The sequence below is a fragment of the Myxine glutinosa genome, chromosome 5 (genome assembly GCF_964187855.1).
Source record: "Myxine glutinosa chromosome 5, kmMyxGlut1.1, whole genome shotgun sequence".
NCBI lineage: Eukaryota > Metazoa > Chordata > Myxini > Myxiniformes > Myxinidae > Myxine > Myxine glutinosa.
In genome coordinates this window covers 82,877,701-82,895,419 of record NC_136265.1, presented here as the reverse complement: position 1 = coordinate 82,895,419, position 17,719 = coordinate 82,877,701, and the positions used below count along the sequence as shown (strand labels likewise).

The following is a 17,719-nucleotide window of genomic DNA, read 5'->3' as shown; positions in this document are numbered from 1 at the left end:
AAATATTATTCCATCGTGTTTGGAAAAACTGGAAAATTGGAAAACTTGGAAGAATTGGAAAAACAATACAGCCTATTTTCCTCCCAGCGGTCCCAGGAATACCCACCCAAAATATCGTTGTGATCGGTTGAGCCGTTTTTGCGGTACCTTCGAACGGACAGATGGACATTTGGTGAATTATAGTAAGATAATATAGTAAATATATTCGTAACACTGGAATCCATTTGTCATTATTGCAAAATTTTCAGATTGAAGCGGTGTATGGTTTGTTCATTGTTGACTCGAAAAACAGAATAAAGTAATGCAGTCGTATCGTTTTTGTAACAATAGAAATGGCGTTAATACTCCCACACTCTCTTCAATCCCACTTCTCCTCTCCTTGGTTTTGTCCGCAACGTTTTGGATCTGCCTTAGCATCACAGATGGGCACTCACTCCCTGCCACGGCTGCCCTCCCTCTGCTCATGAGTTGATCTGCTCGCCATCGGGCCCACCACCATGCTCGTTCCTGCGTCCCTCCACCCACTGCTTGGTCTGCATGTGGACCTTGGTGTCTCTGCTGCGTGTGCATGGGACTTCTCAGTGTTTTTCCACGCAAACGCTGTGGATATCGCCGGAGTTGTGGGATGGAGGTCGGGGAGAGGGTCAATGTCGCAGCCTCCACGGCTTCTTCGGTCTGATTAAACTTTTTGTTGATGGGGAGGTTTGGTACAGCTTTATTATTTATATTTTTTGTCATACTATCCTATCCTCTATCATACTATCCTCTTCAACTAAAGTATCAAACAAGCCCGGCTTCGCCGATGTTACACTTTCGGTCTTCTTTTTTGACAGCGCGAAGAATTAAGGGAAGAAAAGCCTGTTGTAGAATTTATAGTCGACTTGCACTTGCCTTTGGAAGCTCACATGGAAAACTAGCCCTTTCATGGAGACACCATCGGGAATGGTGATACCAACAAAGTTGTCAAAAATAAATGTCTTTCAAAATAGCACAAGGTTAATCCAAGAAGTAAATATGAGAGTTGGTTGGTTTCTCCTTTCAGAGAGGTACTGTGAGTATTTAGGACTACCTGGGTTAAAACTCATGCTTCAGGTGTGGGAGTATTTTTTGATCTTCTGCTGGTTGTCTGTGAGAGATGGAATCACTGTTTTACGGGCAATGGGCTGAAGTATTTTCAAATGTCAGATGGTACGTGAAATGTTAAGAAAGGTTTCCAGAGAAAATAAAAACAGCAATCAGGAATGGAATCTAGAATGGGGTCATAGCGCAAGCTGGTGTCCAATAGGAGAGACGGTGAGATGAGATTGAACCCGAATGGTGTGATGTGCAACTCGAATTTCGCTGGGAGAGGCTACCATTAAATCAAAATATGTTCCAGATTTATTGTTCTCGGAAATGTTCCAGGTTTAACACATTGTGGAGATGGAAACATCAAATAGTAGATATATTAAGATTGTTATGAAACTGATTTGGACAACGTACTTCCACAGCAAGTCATCCAAACACGGTGCATTCATCTCACTTGATTTGTTATTTCCAATGCTATTTCCGAGGTGTATGTTAATAAAGCAGAGACCTTTCCAACTTGGCTTTATGTGTCCGATGAATCCTGAGCAAATGCCAGAAATACAAATTGCATTAAAATTTCGAGGTATTTTATTCAAATACAATCCCTGTCCACATCTGCGTCTTTTATAAGCAACTAATATCCATGTCCAGTGAATGTAAACAAGCTCACTTGGTTGACCACAATTTAATGGATCTGTTATTCCAGAGTTTGGAACAAAAAGGTTTCATCTTTAAAAACAACAAACAAACAAGTCAAAGCCATGTGATATGTTCATTACAAAGTTTGGCTTACCCTCAAGCAGCTGAACAGCTTTGCTGGACTCCGTGGGATGAGAATCACGTGTTTCCTCCTTTTCATGTTCATTGCTTAAAGCATCTTGGGAAGTCTCGAAATAACTTTGGAAAGTTTCCATCGTCCCCACAAGCACTTCATCTGCAAACCATTTGACAATTTATTGCTTTCCCATGAAGGCATGTGTGAGAACCATCACTGAAGATTAATATTGTTATGGTTTTTCACGACCCCTGTTCCCTTACCAAGGGAAGATTAAGCCCCTTGTTCTCTTTGGGTCTTCGAAACCGCGAGACTCGAGTCGCCACTTCCGGTCGGACGCGGGACAGGGTTTCGGGACAATGTTCGCACGTAGCTAAGTACCCGCGCCGCCGCGGAAGCGGGGATCAAATCTCGCACGAACCACGCATAATTTGAGTGCACCCGAGCGGATGGCGCACCACGTGGTTTGTGCAGTTACCTTGTATTGGAACCCGATTAAAGCGATATAATTCGTACCACGCTCAGTCAATGATGGAAGGGACAAAAGCGGTAGAATCAAAGAAATAACAGGTTTAATTATTATTTACAATGATCGGTAGAAGAACAGACACAGGGCAGATCTTATACAGTCTTAACTTATCTTCCCAGACAATGGGCCCAATCACACTCACAGGGGGATGAAGGAAGGAATGTTCATGTGCTGAACGTGCCGGCTTTGTCGTTCAGGAACAGCTCACCCGGCGTGGCCCTCTGCCGGTCACAGCACGTCCCTCGACGAAGACAGGCAGGTAGGCGGGAGGGATCCTCGCAGCGCGTATCTTGAACAAAGGCAGGCAGGCAGGCGGGCAGGCAGGCAGGCGGGCAGGCGGGAAAATATACGCGCGTCTCTGTAGCCCGACGCGGCTGTCCTTCAGAGCGCGATTTATACAACGGCGCGCTTCCACTCTCGTAACTCAACGGAGGATCTGACTCAAGCTCAACCGAGCACTCAACTTGTAACTCAATTCAACAGCGCGCACTCTCAGGACTCCAACTTGGTTCAGCGCACCTCTCCTCCGAACTTGCAATTCAACACAGCGCTTCGAACCGATAACTCAAGCTCATCACTCAGCGCATGTCATCCTCCTAACTACTCCAGCGCACCTCTCCTCAGAACTGAGGTGGGGGCTTCGGGCACAGGGTTATATTGCCACGCCCTGGCCTGCATCGAATGTTCCAAACCACGCCTTTTGCCGCAGTGCTGAGCCACTCCCCTTGAGCCCTGATTGGCGGCTCGTGCTTACCGGTCACTCCCACTTCTCCTGTCCCGCCTTCCTTCGGCCTGCCTCGACTTGTCAGGCCGGCCTCGTGGTAATTTGCGCCAAAACCAAAGCATCGAGGCGGCATAAGCATTGGAAGGAGAGCTAACTCTCATTATTCTACTCAAAGCAAAACTACACATAGGAAAGGTCGACGCTTACACTGGCTAAGAAATAACTGAGCTTAAAAGAGGCTACATGTTGTAGTGTGACTAACTATGAGGGGAAAATTAACCTTTATTTGTAAAAACACAAAACTGCAACACTACCCCCCTCCCTCGTCAGACTCGTCCCTGAGTCGAAACCAACAACTGAAACGACCGGTTAGAGAATGACATGCAAAATTAACTTTACTTTTACATGTGACATATAGGTGTGGTTCCCCCTTACATTTACTCTAACCCGTGTATGCGACAGTTTTAAAACACTAAATATGTCCCTCCTATTGCGTTGAGTAGCTACCTATCAGATTCACACCCACAATTAACCGAATTCCGGAATTTGTCAAACTAAACACATAGCCGGTGGGCAGCATTTTCATATGTCAAGCACAAAAACTTAACCTTATTTACAATTCTATGACGCAGGACCTGTCCTTTTTGGAAGAGAAGATTGGAGGGGAGAGAAAGCACAGCAAAAACACAAAACACACTCATCAATCATGACATTTGCTGCTTGCTTCTTGCATCTTGCTTCTTCTGTGTGCCTATCAAACCGGATAGCCCCTGGACAGGCATACAGGCCATTTTTGATCTTCAGGGCTACCTAAACTTACACATCTTCTCATCCCTAGCACACCATAATAAAAATGCACAAAAAATGCTTTTATTTCATTTCTTTGCCAGGCAGGGCCAACCTTATGTGGTCCGACTGCGTGACATTAATGCCACTCAAAACAAGTGGTCCGAAGATGCAAGATGATTCTGCAGCAAGGTGCTGCACAGCAGAGGTGCAAGGCCACAAGACTTGTGGTCCATCAGTGTAATAATGTGCAGCAAAGGGTTTGTGGCAGCCAAGTGCTACACAGGTGCAGCAAAATTACAACAAAAGGATACGGCAGCAAATGCTGCGCCGTTCGACTGCACAGAGGTATCAACGTGCAGCAGGGATTCTGCACAGATCGATGGTGCTGCACAGTTCCACCTCCAAAATGGTCCTGGGGTGGGGGAAGAGACAAAGCACAACCAGCAAAGCGGAAAGGACGCAACGGCACACAGAAACACAAGGTAATACGATGCGAGGGGCGCGGAAGAGCGAGCAGAGCAGGCTCGTCCCTAACCATCCGTACCCCCCACCGTCGGCTTACACTACCCAAGCCTCCTTGTATTTACAAATTCGTCCCTACGTCTTCTCTAATCTCTAATCCCCCTCTAATCTCATATCCCCCTCTAATACAAATTCGTCTCCCAATCCCTCCCAGGAAGGAATGGAACAAACACAATGTCACACTACGTCATGATGCGTCTTTACTACTCAAAGAGTTTCACAGAGTCTTGGTGTGGAGCTTCGTCCTCCTTGGTGACTGGCTGTGGATGGTGCGAAGGGATTTCCCATCTCCTAGGTACACTACTGACATTTACTTTTAACCTACCCGGGGTCGTACTCTGCCAATCGGCCTCTTTAAACTAGTGGTTCTAAAAACCCGAATTCCCATTGTCCACCCTGTGGTGCCATCTGAATTTGGGTCTCACTCCCAACGAATTTTCTCTCTGTGCCCTTGCACAATTTCGGGGCTGGGTCGTGTGGCTCCACTAGCAGGTCTACCAACCTGCGCACCTCCGCCACTGAAGTCGCCACCCCGAGCTTACCTGCTCCTGCGACTAACTAACTGGGGAAGGCCCCTCCTGGCACTTTACCCCCTGATGCCCACCTTGGCATTGGGCAACCCGGGTCCTCTCCTGGGATCCTCGGGCCCTACTCACACTACAACTAGCCAGCTCCCAGCGCCTACCTGCGGCCTCACCTGGCCGACAAACTACCAGTGGTGGAGTGCCCCAAAAACCAACGCCCCCAGGACTCCTGATCTCCCCCCTTGCCCTTCCCCTTAATTCGTGTCGTCTTGAGGCCTTGTACAGTGTACACTGTACAACCTTGAGGCTTTGTTTTTCTCTCAGCGCCTGTCGTTTGTGATCCAATAACTTTCGTTCTCTGTTTTCCCAGTCTTTCCACCCCAAAGCCTACTTCCTTATGTAAATCTCAACTAAAAAAAACAACAAAAAAAGACATTACCTTCTCTGTGCTCATTCGTTTATTCATTCTTATTCGTTCGTTCGTTCTTCGACCACGTGTTTCTCCCCCATTTCCCCAGATAGATTGTCAAATTTCAAATCGTTATTTTATCGTCCATGTGATATTGTTTGATTATAGTTAGTTTTGGTTTGAATTTCCTGTAACTCGTAATTAATTAATCGTGTTCTGCTCCTCGTGTGTGGCCTTGTAGTTGTACCCCCGTCGGTGTTTTGTTAACTTAAGCGTGTTTTGCTTGGCTCTTGGTTTTTTCCCTTCTACCCCGAACATAATACTCTGTCTAACGTTCTAAATCCCCACCCCCCCCCACCCCCCCCAAAAAACAAAAAAACAAAAACATTTATTTTCTTTTCTCCACGTGTACTGTTGTCTCATCCTGTATTTTCTGTCCAGGTGTGCTGTTCGCCCCGCCCCAATTATCTCCTTGCCATCCACCGTTTGCCCTGTTCACGTGACTCGTGGTGGTCCCTCTCGGCTCTCCCCCCGTTGGTATTTTTGTGCATATAAGATTGTTCACGTTTCTGTTTAAATATTATTTAAATATGTTTAACCTTTCCCCTTCTGTGTTTTATTCAGTGGTATATTACAACACGCTGTTTTTCTTCCTATTTAAAAGGCTTTTCTCAATTTCCTCTCCAACTCATTCCACTTCAAAAAAAAGAAATTCAATATCTTATACGTCTGTGCTGTTCGCCCCGCCCCAATTATCTCCTTGCCATCCACCGTTTGCCCTGTTCACGTGACTCGTGGTGGTCCCTCTCGGCTCTCCCCCCGTTGGTATTTTTGTGCATATAAGATTGTTCACGTTTCTGTTTAAATATTATTTAAATATGTTTAACCTTTCCCCTTCTGTGTTTTATTCAGTGGTATATTACAACACGCTGTTTTTCTTCCTATTTAAAAGGCTTTTCTCAATTTCCTCTCCAACTCATTCCACTTCAAAAAAAAGAAATTCAATATCTTATACGTCTCCCTCACTACATGGTCTAAATTCACATTCATTCCATCCCTCCTCCATCGTTCTGAATCGGATTGCTAACTTGAAAATCACAACAAACCCAATTTGTTATCAATGTTCGTCTTTCATTAATCATCCACTTTCTAAACTCCCCTCTTGCCCCTCCCATCCAAATCCCCCCCCTTGCACCTACACTCTTAAACTCCCCCCTTGCCCCTCCACTCCTGAACTCCCCCCTTGCCCCTCCACTCTTAAACTCCCCCCTTGCCCCTCCACTCCTGAACTCCCCCCTTGCCCTTCCCATCCTAAACTCCCCCCTTGCCCCTCCCCTCCAAATCCCCCCCCTTGCCCCTACACTCCTGATCTCCCCCCTTGCCCTTCCCCTCCTAAACTCCCCCTTTCCCCCTCCCCTCCATATCCCCCCCCTTGCCCCTACACTCCTAAACTCCCCCCTTGCCCCTCCACTTCTAAACTTCCCCCTTCCCTCCAAAACTCCCCCCTTGCCCCTCCCCTCCTAAACTCCCCCCTCACTCCTCCCCTTCAAAACTCCCCCCCAATCCCTCCCATTCAATTCTCCCCCCATACCATTCCTCTCCAATTCTCCCTCCTCCCCCCTCCTCCTCCAAGCTGCCTCCTCCCCACTTCGTCTCCCTTCTATCTCATACCTCTACTCCCCCAAACCTTCTACTTTCCTCTGCCCCCCCTTAAACAACCCCTCACTGTGCCTCATCCCTTCACCATCAAACCTTTCATCCTCCTCTTCCTTCCCTTTCTTGGAACTCTTCTGCAACATCTGACACACTATCAACTGCTCTCCCTACCTCCCCCTCTCATCCTTCATCTTACCCTACTCCTCCCCTCCCCTGTCCTGTACCCGATGCTCCCCCTCTCTCTTCATTGACGGTATGGACCTCAAACATCCGGGGCCTTCGCTCAAACCTGACTGATCTCTCCATACAGGTTGCTTCTGACAATCCAGACTTGATCTGCTTAACAGAGACTTTCCTCCTTCAAGATGTCTCTGATTCCTTAATATCTCTTCCTGGTTACTCCCTCCTCCGGTATGATAGACCTGAGCCTCGGCCTGGTGGTGGGGTGGCTATCTTTGTCAAAAACTCTCTTCCTCACTCTCCTTGCACTGCCCTCTTTCCTCCTCACCCGCAGGAGTACCTCTGGTTACGGCTTCCTCTCCGCTCCCACCTTTTGTTCATATGTGTTCTGTACCGTCCCCCAAACAGTGATGACTCCATCTACATTTCACTGTCTGACAACATGGACCAACTTCTATCCACTCATCCCAACTCTCTCTTCCTCATATGTGGTGACTTCAACTGTCATCATGCCACCTGGTTGGGTGTGGGTTCCTCTCTCACCAGTCATGGCACCTCAGCAAAGGACTTCTGTGACTCACTGGGATTTTTTTTTTTTTTTTTTTTGTATACAAGATCGAGGCTCGTGAAAGAGCGAAAACCCTATCCCTTTTCACCCTATCTCTCTGTTCTTTTCACCCTATCTTATGACTTGGTCTTCTTGACTTGATTGACACAATCTGTCAATTTCCCGACCCGGATCTCAGCCAATGGAGTATCTTCTCTTCTAGACTTGGTATGACTAACTTCCCTGCTAATGTCTGCTGCTCTTCTTCTGCTCCAATCGGTTCTTCTGATCATGGGCTTGTCAAAGTGGACATCTCTCTGGCCATTCTCAGAGAGCCTCCTCAGCGTCGACGAGTCTGGCATTTCACTCAGGCCGACTGGGACGGTCTTCAAGCAGCCATCAATCGTCTGGATTGGTCTCCCATCTCCACTGCCTCTGACATCAATTCTTCCTGGGAATTCTTCCAAAGCAAACTGATCTCTCTCATGCACAGATTTATCCCATCTCGCCTTCAGTTGTCTTACCCTTCCTCCCGTCCATGGTACACTGAATCTTGTGGTGAGGCAGTTGCCCTGAAACAACTTGCCTTTGCCTCTTGGAAGGCTAATCCAACTGAAGGCAATCTCAGTTCCTTCCACCAAGCTCGGAACAAGTGTGTGTCAACCCTCAGGAGTGCCAGGAAGCACTATCTCTCCTCACTCAAGGATGAACTCTCAAACCTGTCTCCTTCCTCCAAATCCTGGTGGCGTCTGGTCAAATCCGTTTCTGGTGTTTGTTCCCCCTCCATCCCCTCCCTTACCTCAAATGGCCACACAGTTGACATCGCACGTGACAAAGCCGAATGCCTCAACTCTGTGTTCGCCTCAAAATCCTTAGTCCCAAACCCATCTCTCTCTGTTCCCACCTTTCCCAGTCGAACCCAACTGCTCCTGGATTCTGTGTCCTTCTCTCCTGACAAGGTGGAGGAGTTTTTGTCAAACCTCGACTCTGATTCTGCAACTGGACCAGACGGCATCAGCCCACGGGTCCTAAAATCCTGCTCTGCCGCTCTATCTCACCCTCTCTCTGTTCTTTTCACCCTATCTTTTGCTCAAGGTCATCTGCCAGCATCCTGGAAATCAGCTAACATTACCGCTTTACACAAAAAAGGTGCAAAAACAGATCCTTGCAACTACAGACCAATCAGCCTGCTCCCAATTATCAGCAAAGTCATGGAATCCATCATTGCTTCGGATATGAAATCTTTCCTCTTCTCCAATGGCTTGATCTCTGATCATCAATTTGGTTTCAGACCAGGTCACTCTACTCTGGACATGCTGCTTCTGCTGTCTCAACAATGGATGGAGGTCCTCAATGCCAAACAGGAAATCAGAGCTGTCTCCCTTGACATATCACAGGCCTTTGATACGGCCTGGCACCCAGCTCTGCTCACCAAACTCTCCTCCTATGGTATCCATGGAAATCTCCATGCATGGCTTGCGGACTTCCTCTCTGGTTGTAGTCAACGTGTGGCCCTGAATGGATTTCTCTCATCTCCCCTTCCTGTTCAGGCTGGAGTTCCCCAAGGAAGTGTGCTGGGCCCTGTGCTTTTTCTGGTCTTTATCAATGATCTCTCCGACTCTCTGGAAAATCCTCTCTATCTCTTTGCTGATGACTCCACTCTCTGCCGCTCCATTCCTCTTCCCTCAGATCGGCAGTCTGCAGCCTCCTCACTCTCTGAAGACCTGGACAAAATCACAGACTGGTCAAACAAGTGGAACATGTCTTTCAATCCTGACAAATCTCACTCTCTTACTATGTCTCTCCGAAAAGATCGACTGGACAACCCTCCCATCTACTTTCTCAACAATCCTCTCCAAGAAGTTCTGTCGCTCAAGCTTTTGGGTCTCACTATCTGCCATGATCTTTCTTGGGAAAACCACATTTCCAAGCTGGCCTCCAAAGCCAGTCGCCGACTGGGCATCCTCCGTCGTGCAAAGTCCTTCCTCGGCACACCTGAGCTCCTCACCACATACAAGGCTTTCATCCGCAGCTCAATGGAATACTGTTCTCCCCTACGGGCTGGTGCTCCTGCCTCACACCTGGCTCTGCTTCACGCTGTTGAATCCAAAGCTTTCAAAATCATTGGAATCTCCCGCGATGAAGCTATCTCTGAGGGCCTTTCACTCACTCACCGCAGGCAGGTAGGTGGTCTTTCTGTCTTCTACCGACTCCTCTCCGGCCTTGCTCCCCCAGCTCTCTCTGTGCTCTGTCCCCCAAATATTCCTACAGGTCGCACAAGATCTGTCAGCAACCCTCTGATGGTTAAACTGCCGAACTCTCGGCTCTCTGCTCACCTTCACTCTTTCATTCCTCTTTTCTCCCGCCTCTGGAACAAACTCCCACACTCCCTTCAATCCCTCTCCTCCCTCCAGGTCTTTAAAACAGCTGTTCACCACCATCTCTTATCTTCCCCCATCCAAAACCTTGATCTTTTCTACCCCCACTAATTCACCCCAGATCCACCTTGTTTGAAATTCCAACTTCTTTCCTGGAAATCCTGGCAGTGTCCATATGTTTATACCTCTCCCACCCCCCCACCCCCTTTCACATTCCTCCCCCCCAAAGCCCTCTCCCTCCCACAGATCTCTCGATGTCTCCATGTCTCTCGGTCCCTGCTCTCAAATGTTGTGTTTGTGTCCTTCCCCCTCTCTCCCCATCTTGTCTACCGCTCCCGATGTTATTTGTTTTATGTGTCTGTTTGTCTTTCTGTGTGATTAATGTTCGCTCTTTCACGAGCCTCGATCTTGTATACAAAAAAAAAAAAAAAACCAAAAAAAAAAAAAACCACACGCCCAGCCATTCAACATACTCATGCACCCAACAAAGCACTACTTGCTACGACCCGCACCACTGGTGTCAATATTCATACAAATTTTGCCTATGCCCTCTACCTGGCTTTACACTACCCACCCCGTACCGTGCGTCCGTGAATGGGTTCCACCTCCCCCCATTCACTTCTTCGCACCATGCATTCCACACCTTTTATTCTACACCAAGCATTCCACACCACTTATTCGCACACCAATTATTTCCACTCACCACTACTCTCGCACAGCAAATATCTGGCACACCTTTTGTCTCACACACCTTTTGTGCTCACACACCTTTTTCCATAAACCTTTTGTTCTCACTCCTCAAACCAATTCCATTTATTCTCAAGCACACAGTTCCGGTTATTCTCAACACAATTTCTCATCAAACACACAGCATCATCTATCTCACTACTTCCCCTGCAACTCGTGCTTCCCCGTCTTCGCTTTAAACTATGCACTCCCTTTGTCATTATCAACCACCTAATCTACCTCCGTCCCCACTATAGTACAGTGTCACTACTTAATTATCATGTCTCTACAGTCTTCTAGTTCCCTAACATTATCCTAGCCCTCCCTCGGCTAGCTTCGGTGCCCCATGGAGGTAACCATTGCTGGCACCCCCATGTGCCTATCACTGCCATCCGCCTGAACTAATGCTCATGGGCCCCGGTCGTGCGAGGAATGGTGAAACTACCATTCTTCCACAGAGGGTACACTACTCTCATCAGTCCACTACACTCAAGCCTCTCCATGTGGATGTACATTGTCATCACGGCTCGACCTCGCAGGGCCGAGCGATCCATTCGGGTGGTTGGTCTCCTGTATGGGGTGTCCTTCCGGCATTTTCGATCCAAAGGGGGAGGTATGGATGGGCCAAGGTGCAAGGCTCAATCCCTGCGCGGGGCCTCGCCGTCCCACGCACGGTGGCCCAACCGCCCACGGTCGGAGCACCGCACCCGCCAAGGTGCGCGGCTCCGAAATCTACCCCCCCCCCCGCCCCCTTGAACCTCGCCGAGCGCCTTTGCCGTCACGGCATGGCACCAACCATACAGTGCGGGGGCCGGCACGAATCGTGCACGTGGGTCCTTGTGAAACGGCCTTGGCACCGATCCCCGCTGGTCCCTGCTGTACACAACTCACCGGGGGCTCGCGTCGGCTATCCGTCCCGCGAAACGCTACCCCGGTCGGTGTCGATGCTTGAGCCGCATCCTCACACCTCGCGACCCACTCCGCACTCGCACACCCAGGCGTCCCCGCGCCTCCCATACACTCCGTTATGCACTCTTATTCTACACACTCTAATACCGCACAACCAGGCGCACGCACCCCTCACACATCCCGTTATCGCACTATCTTTTTCCACACTCTCGTGTGTGCACTCCTGCACACATTCTGTAACACACTCTCCCGTTACACACTCTTTTTCTGCACTCTCGGGTGTGCACTCTTCCTTCGCACCCTCAATCATCGCACACCCTGGCGCACACTTTTTCTCCACGCAGTCTTCTCATGCACATTCTGTCGCACACTTTTCTCGCTCACGCTTCGGCGCACACTCTCTCTCATACTGCACACCAGTTTCCCTCGTACACCGCACAATGGACCTTCCGCGACCGCCCGGGTCTCGTCTCTTTCCCAAGTGCGCCAAAAACCCGTTCGCGCCAAACACATTCGCGCCATTATTTCTCACCTCGGGGTCCTCCTTCCCCGGCTTCTTTGCCAGCACATGTAAACCTTTATTGAGGTTAGCAAGCACGGCATCACGGTGTGAATACAGACTTTGTGTGCATTCCATTTCTACCTCCCGCGATTTGTTCTCCGATTCTACCGTCTCTTCGGCCCCAATCATTTCTTTTTTCTCGACGACCGCCGGCGCCCATGAAATTTCCTCGTCCAATTCGGCAACCGACGGCTCTTCTACACCCCGCGTCGCGATTTTCAAAGCCCCCGTCAACTTAGTTGCGCTCCGCTTTACTTTGCACTCCACGCATTCCCCACATCGCTTCACCCCGTTGCGTACCAATGTGACCTCCTCGCTCAACCCGCAGCCTCATGTCCTCCCCCACCTTTTCCATATCCCTCTTTGATGCTGCTTTCAATTTTTCCACATCACATCTGGATTCCTTTATTTCGTTTTCCAATCCTTTTAACCCATCTTTCATTTCCTTGTATTGGTGGATTTGTCACTCGCTATTTCTATGGATGCTCGTAGTTGAGTTATGAGTATGTACAGGTCCGAAACCGCTGGCACCGCAGGCTCGGCTCTCGCCGCCACGTGCGAAATGCCGCCATTTTCTTCGCCAGCTACCGCCCCCTCTTCAGCTTCCTCCACTACCAAATGTCTCTCCTGCAGGTCCTGGGTTATCCATTCCTCCTCTTCATCTACCCTCACCGGCATTCGACCGCCTTGGCTAGCCATGGTACGAATACAATTTTTGGATTTAACAGCTAAATTTCATCCGCTCGTAATTTCGAGTGCGTGAAGCGCACTCCAGGTCCAATCCCACTCCTGACACCAAATGTTACGGTTTTGCCGCGACCCCCGTTCCCTTACCAAGGGGAGAGTAAGCCCCTTGTTCTCTTTGGGTCTTCGAAACCGCGAGACTCGAGTCGCCACTTCCGGTCGGACGCGGGACAGGGTTTCGGGACAATGTTCGCACGTACCTAAGTACCCGCGCCGTTGCGGCAGCGGGGATCAAGTCTCGCACGGACCACGCGTAATTTGAGTGCACCCGAGCGGATGGCGCACCACATGGTCCATGCAGTTACTTGTATTGGAACCCGATTAGAGCGATATAATTCGTACCACGCTCAGTCAATGATGGAAGGGACAAAAGCGGTAGAATCAAAGAAATAACAGGTTTAATTATTATTTACAATGATCGGGAGAAGAACAGACACACAGGGCAGATCTTATACAGTCTTAACTTATCTACCCAGACAATGGGCCCATTCACACTCACAGGGGGATGAAGGAAGGAATGTTCATGTGCTGAACGCACCGGCTTTGCTGTTCAGGAACAGCTCACCCGGCTTGGCCCTCTGCCGGTCACAGCACGTCCCTCGACGAAGGCAGGCAGGCAGGCGGGAGGGAGGGATCCTCGCAGCACGTATCTCGAACAAAGGCAGGCAGGCAGGCGGGAAAATATACGCGCGTCTCTGGAGCCCAACACGGCTGTCCTTCAAAGCGCGATTTATACAACGGCGCTTCCACTCTCGTAACTCAACGGAGGATCTGACTCAAGCTCAACCGAGCACTCAACTTGTAACTCAATTTAACAGCACGCACTCTCAGGACTCCAACTTGGTTCAGCGCACCTCTCCTCAGAACTTGTAATTCAACACAGCGCTTCGAACCGATAACTCAAGCTCATCACTCAGCACATGTCCTCCTCATAACTACTCCAGCGCACCTCTCCTCAGAACTGAGGTGGGGGCTTCGGGCACAGGGTTATATTGCCACGCCCTGGCCTGCCTCGAATGTTCCAAACCACGCCTTTTGCCGCAGTGCTAAGCCACTCCCCTCGAGCCCTGATTGGCGGCTCGTGCTTACCGGTCACTCCAACTTCTCCTGTCCCGCCTTCCTTCGGCCTGCCTCGACTTGTCAGGCCGGCCCCGTGGTAATTTGCGCCAAAACCAAAGCATCGTGGTGGCATAAGCATTGGAAGGAGACCTAACTCTCATTATTCTACTCAATGCAAAACTACACATCGGAAAGGTCTACGCTTACACTTACTAAGAAATAACAGCTTAAATGAGGCTACATGTTGTAGTGTGACTAACTATGAGGGGAAAATTAACCTTTATTTGTAAAAACACAAAACTGCAACAATATGTTTGTTTTTACTGTTGTAAATGATGTCCTTTGACAATCTCCACACCTTTGACAAGCGAGGGGTAATCGTCAATGAACTCGGACTTCACCTTTACTTCCACAATAAAATCTGAAAATAAAAACACCCCATTCAAACTGTACATTAAATGGTACTTCCAAATTCACGAAAATTCCCAATGCAGTTCTGGACAGCAAGTGTTCAGTTTTTGGGGAAATGGACAGAATTCAGGAAATCGGTGACTGGAAACGGAAAAGTAAATCTGACACAGAAAAAATAAAATTCAACATGTGGCACTCACAGACAAAGGCAAAAATAATGTGTGCACTATATTGTCTGATATATTGATTATATTGATTATAAACACGACATTAAAAAGAAAAAGTCCGATGTGGAATAGAAAAAATCCGACGTGGCAAAGAGAAAAGTCCCACGTGGAAAATTGACAAGTCCCACATGGCAAAGAGACACGTCCCACATGGCAAAGAGACAAGTCCCATGTGGAAAAGAGAAAACGGTGTCCATGACAACAATTTCACCCCCATTAAAATAAATCAAATGGAATGTTTTTGTGATTTTATTTTTGACAAACCTCAGGAATCTTTCAAGATCTCAGAATGAAACTTGCACATCTTATTTCTATGCATTTTTGGGATTAAATATTGTCAATATTCGTCAAAGGTCAGGGTAATTGCCATCCAAAACATGTAAAACACCTATTTGGCATCAATTTGAAAATTTATCATCCAAATTTGTGATGACAATTTATCATGTAAACACTTCATAGGCCAAATTTTCCAAATGACAAACTGATTCGATGTTGGTGAAGATCTGGATCCGCATAGGATTTATAAATTTTTTTAAAGATAGGGCCACAAACGATATACAAACATGATGTTTCAAAAAGTTGTGGATGGATTTTGATAACACTTTGAGATCATCATCCCTTCCACTTCCGGTTTTGCCGGTGAGGTCGTGTGTTTTTGCCAGCTCTCCATGCTACCAAAGTTAAGAATTTTTACCATTTATATTTTTGTCAAAACTGTATTTTTATTTTACGGTGCGAGTGCCTACTGTATGTTTCCAGTTAGATCTCGGTGTAAATCGTGCATACCTGTGTGTAATTGTCTGTTGGTTCCTGCCTCGTTTTCAGGCCTGGTTTCCCAGGCCTCGAGGCTTTGTTGTCTCCTCTCAGCAGTCGTTTGTGGTCCATTCACTTTCGTTTGTGGTCCATTTTTCCGGGATTTTTTCACCCCATACTTCCCAGAACATCTTACCCTCTGTTTCGTCTAAATACAAAAAAAAAAAGAAAAAAGGAATGTCCTTCTATTTCCCGTGTTCATTCATTCTTCAACCACTTGTTTCGCCCCACCCGTTTTTTTTCTGTTTTTTCCTCTCCTTCCTTCATAACTCAATCCTCTCCAGCCAAACGACACCTTTCCAATTCCAGTTCTCACCATACTTCTTCAACTTTATCCTTCTTCCTCTGATCCACTTTCACCAAACCTTCAAAAAAACATTAATGAAAAATATTAAAAGTAGGCCTCTCCTTCAGTACTAAAATATTGCTTATACACCTCCCTGTTCCTTAGTTCTCTGCTCTCCTTTCTGTCAATCTCCTATCCTTCTGTTCCTGCTTCTGAACCTGTGCTGGAATCCTGAAGCCCCCTTAGGAATCCTTCATGCCCTCATTTCAGGAATTTCCCAAGCTAGTTTTCACTGCTTAGTTTTAAAATGTTTAAACTTTCCCCTGAAGTGTTTTGTTCTGTTGTATATTATAACACACATTTTGCTTCTTCTTTACAAGGTTGTTTTCGAGTTGCTCACCAAATCTCTTCATTTCAAATAAAAATTCAATCTCTTATAGTTCTTCCTTCCTGCATTGCCGAAACTCACCTGCATTCCAACCCTCCTCCAACGTATTCAAACGGATCTATGACTTGAAAATCACAAGAAACTCATTTTTCAATTAAAGTTCGTTTCCCATTAATTGTCCACCACTTTCCAAAATCCAAACTCATCCTTCCCCTCCGAAATTCCCCCCTCACCCATCCCTTTCAAATCTCCCCCCTTGCTCCTCCCCTCTTAAATTCCCCCCTCAACCCTCCCTTCCAAAACTCCCCACTCGACCTTCCCCTCCTAAACTCCCTCCTCACCCCTCCCCGCCCAAACTCACCCCACACCCCTCCCCTCCCAAATTCCCCCCTCACCCCTCCATTTCAAAACTCCCCCCCATCCCTTTAAATCTCCCCACCCTCCTTTTTTCTCCAATTCTCCCTTCTCACCCCTCCTCCTCCTCAAAGCATCATCCCCGCTTTCTCTCCCTTCCAACTCTTACCTCCATCTCCTCCAACCTTCTTCCTCACTCTGCCACCCTTCAATCAACACCTCATTGCACCTCCCCCAATCACCATCAAACCTTTTGTCCTCCTCATACTTCCCTTTCTCCTAGCTCTTCTGAAATCTGTAACACACTATCAACAGCTCTCCCTACCTCCTCCTACTCTTCCTCATCTTACCCTATCCCTCCCCTCCCTTGTCCTCTCCTGTATCCGGTGCTCCCCCTTCCTCTTCCTTAATGGTATGGACCTCAAACATCCGGGGCCTTCGCTCAAATCCGATTGACCTCTCCATGCAGGTTGCTTCTGACAAACCAGACTAAATCTGCTTCACAGAAACTTTCCTCCTTCAAGATGTCTCTAATTCCTTAATATGTCTCCCTGGTTACTCCCTCCTCCGGTATGATAGACCTGAGCCTCGTCCTGGAGGTGGGGTTGCTATCTTTATCAAAAACTCTCTTACTCACTCTCCCTGCAATGCCCTCTCTCCACCTCACCACCAGGAGTACCTCTGGCTACGGCCTCCACTTCACTCCCACCTTTTGTTCATATGTGTTCTGTACCATCCAACAAACAGTGATGACTCCATCTACATCTCCCTGTCTGATAACATGGACCAACTTTATATTTACTCATCCCAACTCTCTCTTCCTCATATGTGGCGATTTCTACTGTCATCATGCCGGCTGGCTGGATGTGGGTCCCTCTCTCCCCAGCCATGGTACCTCAGCAAAGGACTTCTGCAACTCATTGGGACTGACACAATCTGCCAATTTCCCGACCCGGATATCAGTCAATGGAGCATCTTCTCTTCCAGACTTGGTTATGACAAACTTCCCTGCAAATGTCTGCTGCTCTTCTTCTGCTCCAATCGGTTCATCTGACCATATGCTTGTTAAAGTAGACATCTCTCTGGCCATTCTCAGAGAGCCTCCTCAACGTCGACTAGCCTGGCATTTTACTCAGGCC

At 47.9% G+C, this 17,719-nt stretch overlaps 1 protein-coding gene across 1 annotated transcript in view; it reads right to left on the bottom strand.

Moving 5' to 3' along the window:
* The window catches only part of LOC144892140 (uncharacterized), a 63,188-nt gene that overhangs the window by 33,886 nt on the left and 11,583 nt on the right, over nt 1-17,719 (bottom strand). The window contains exon 2 of the mRNA XM_078777367.1: nt 1,862-2,002. Coding sequence (XP_078633493.1) covers nt 1,862-2,002 — 141 coding nt within the window. The remainder of the gene's footprint in view (nt 1-1,861; nt 2,003-17,719) is intronic.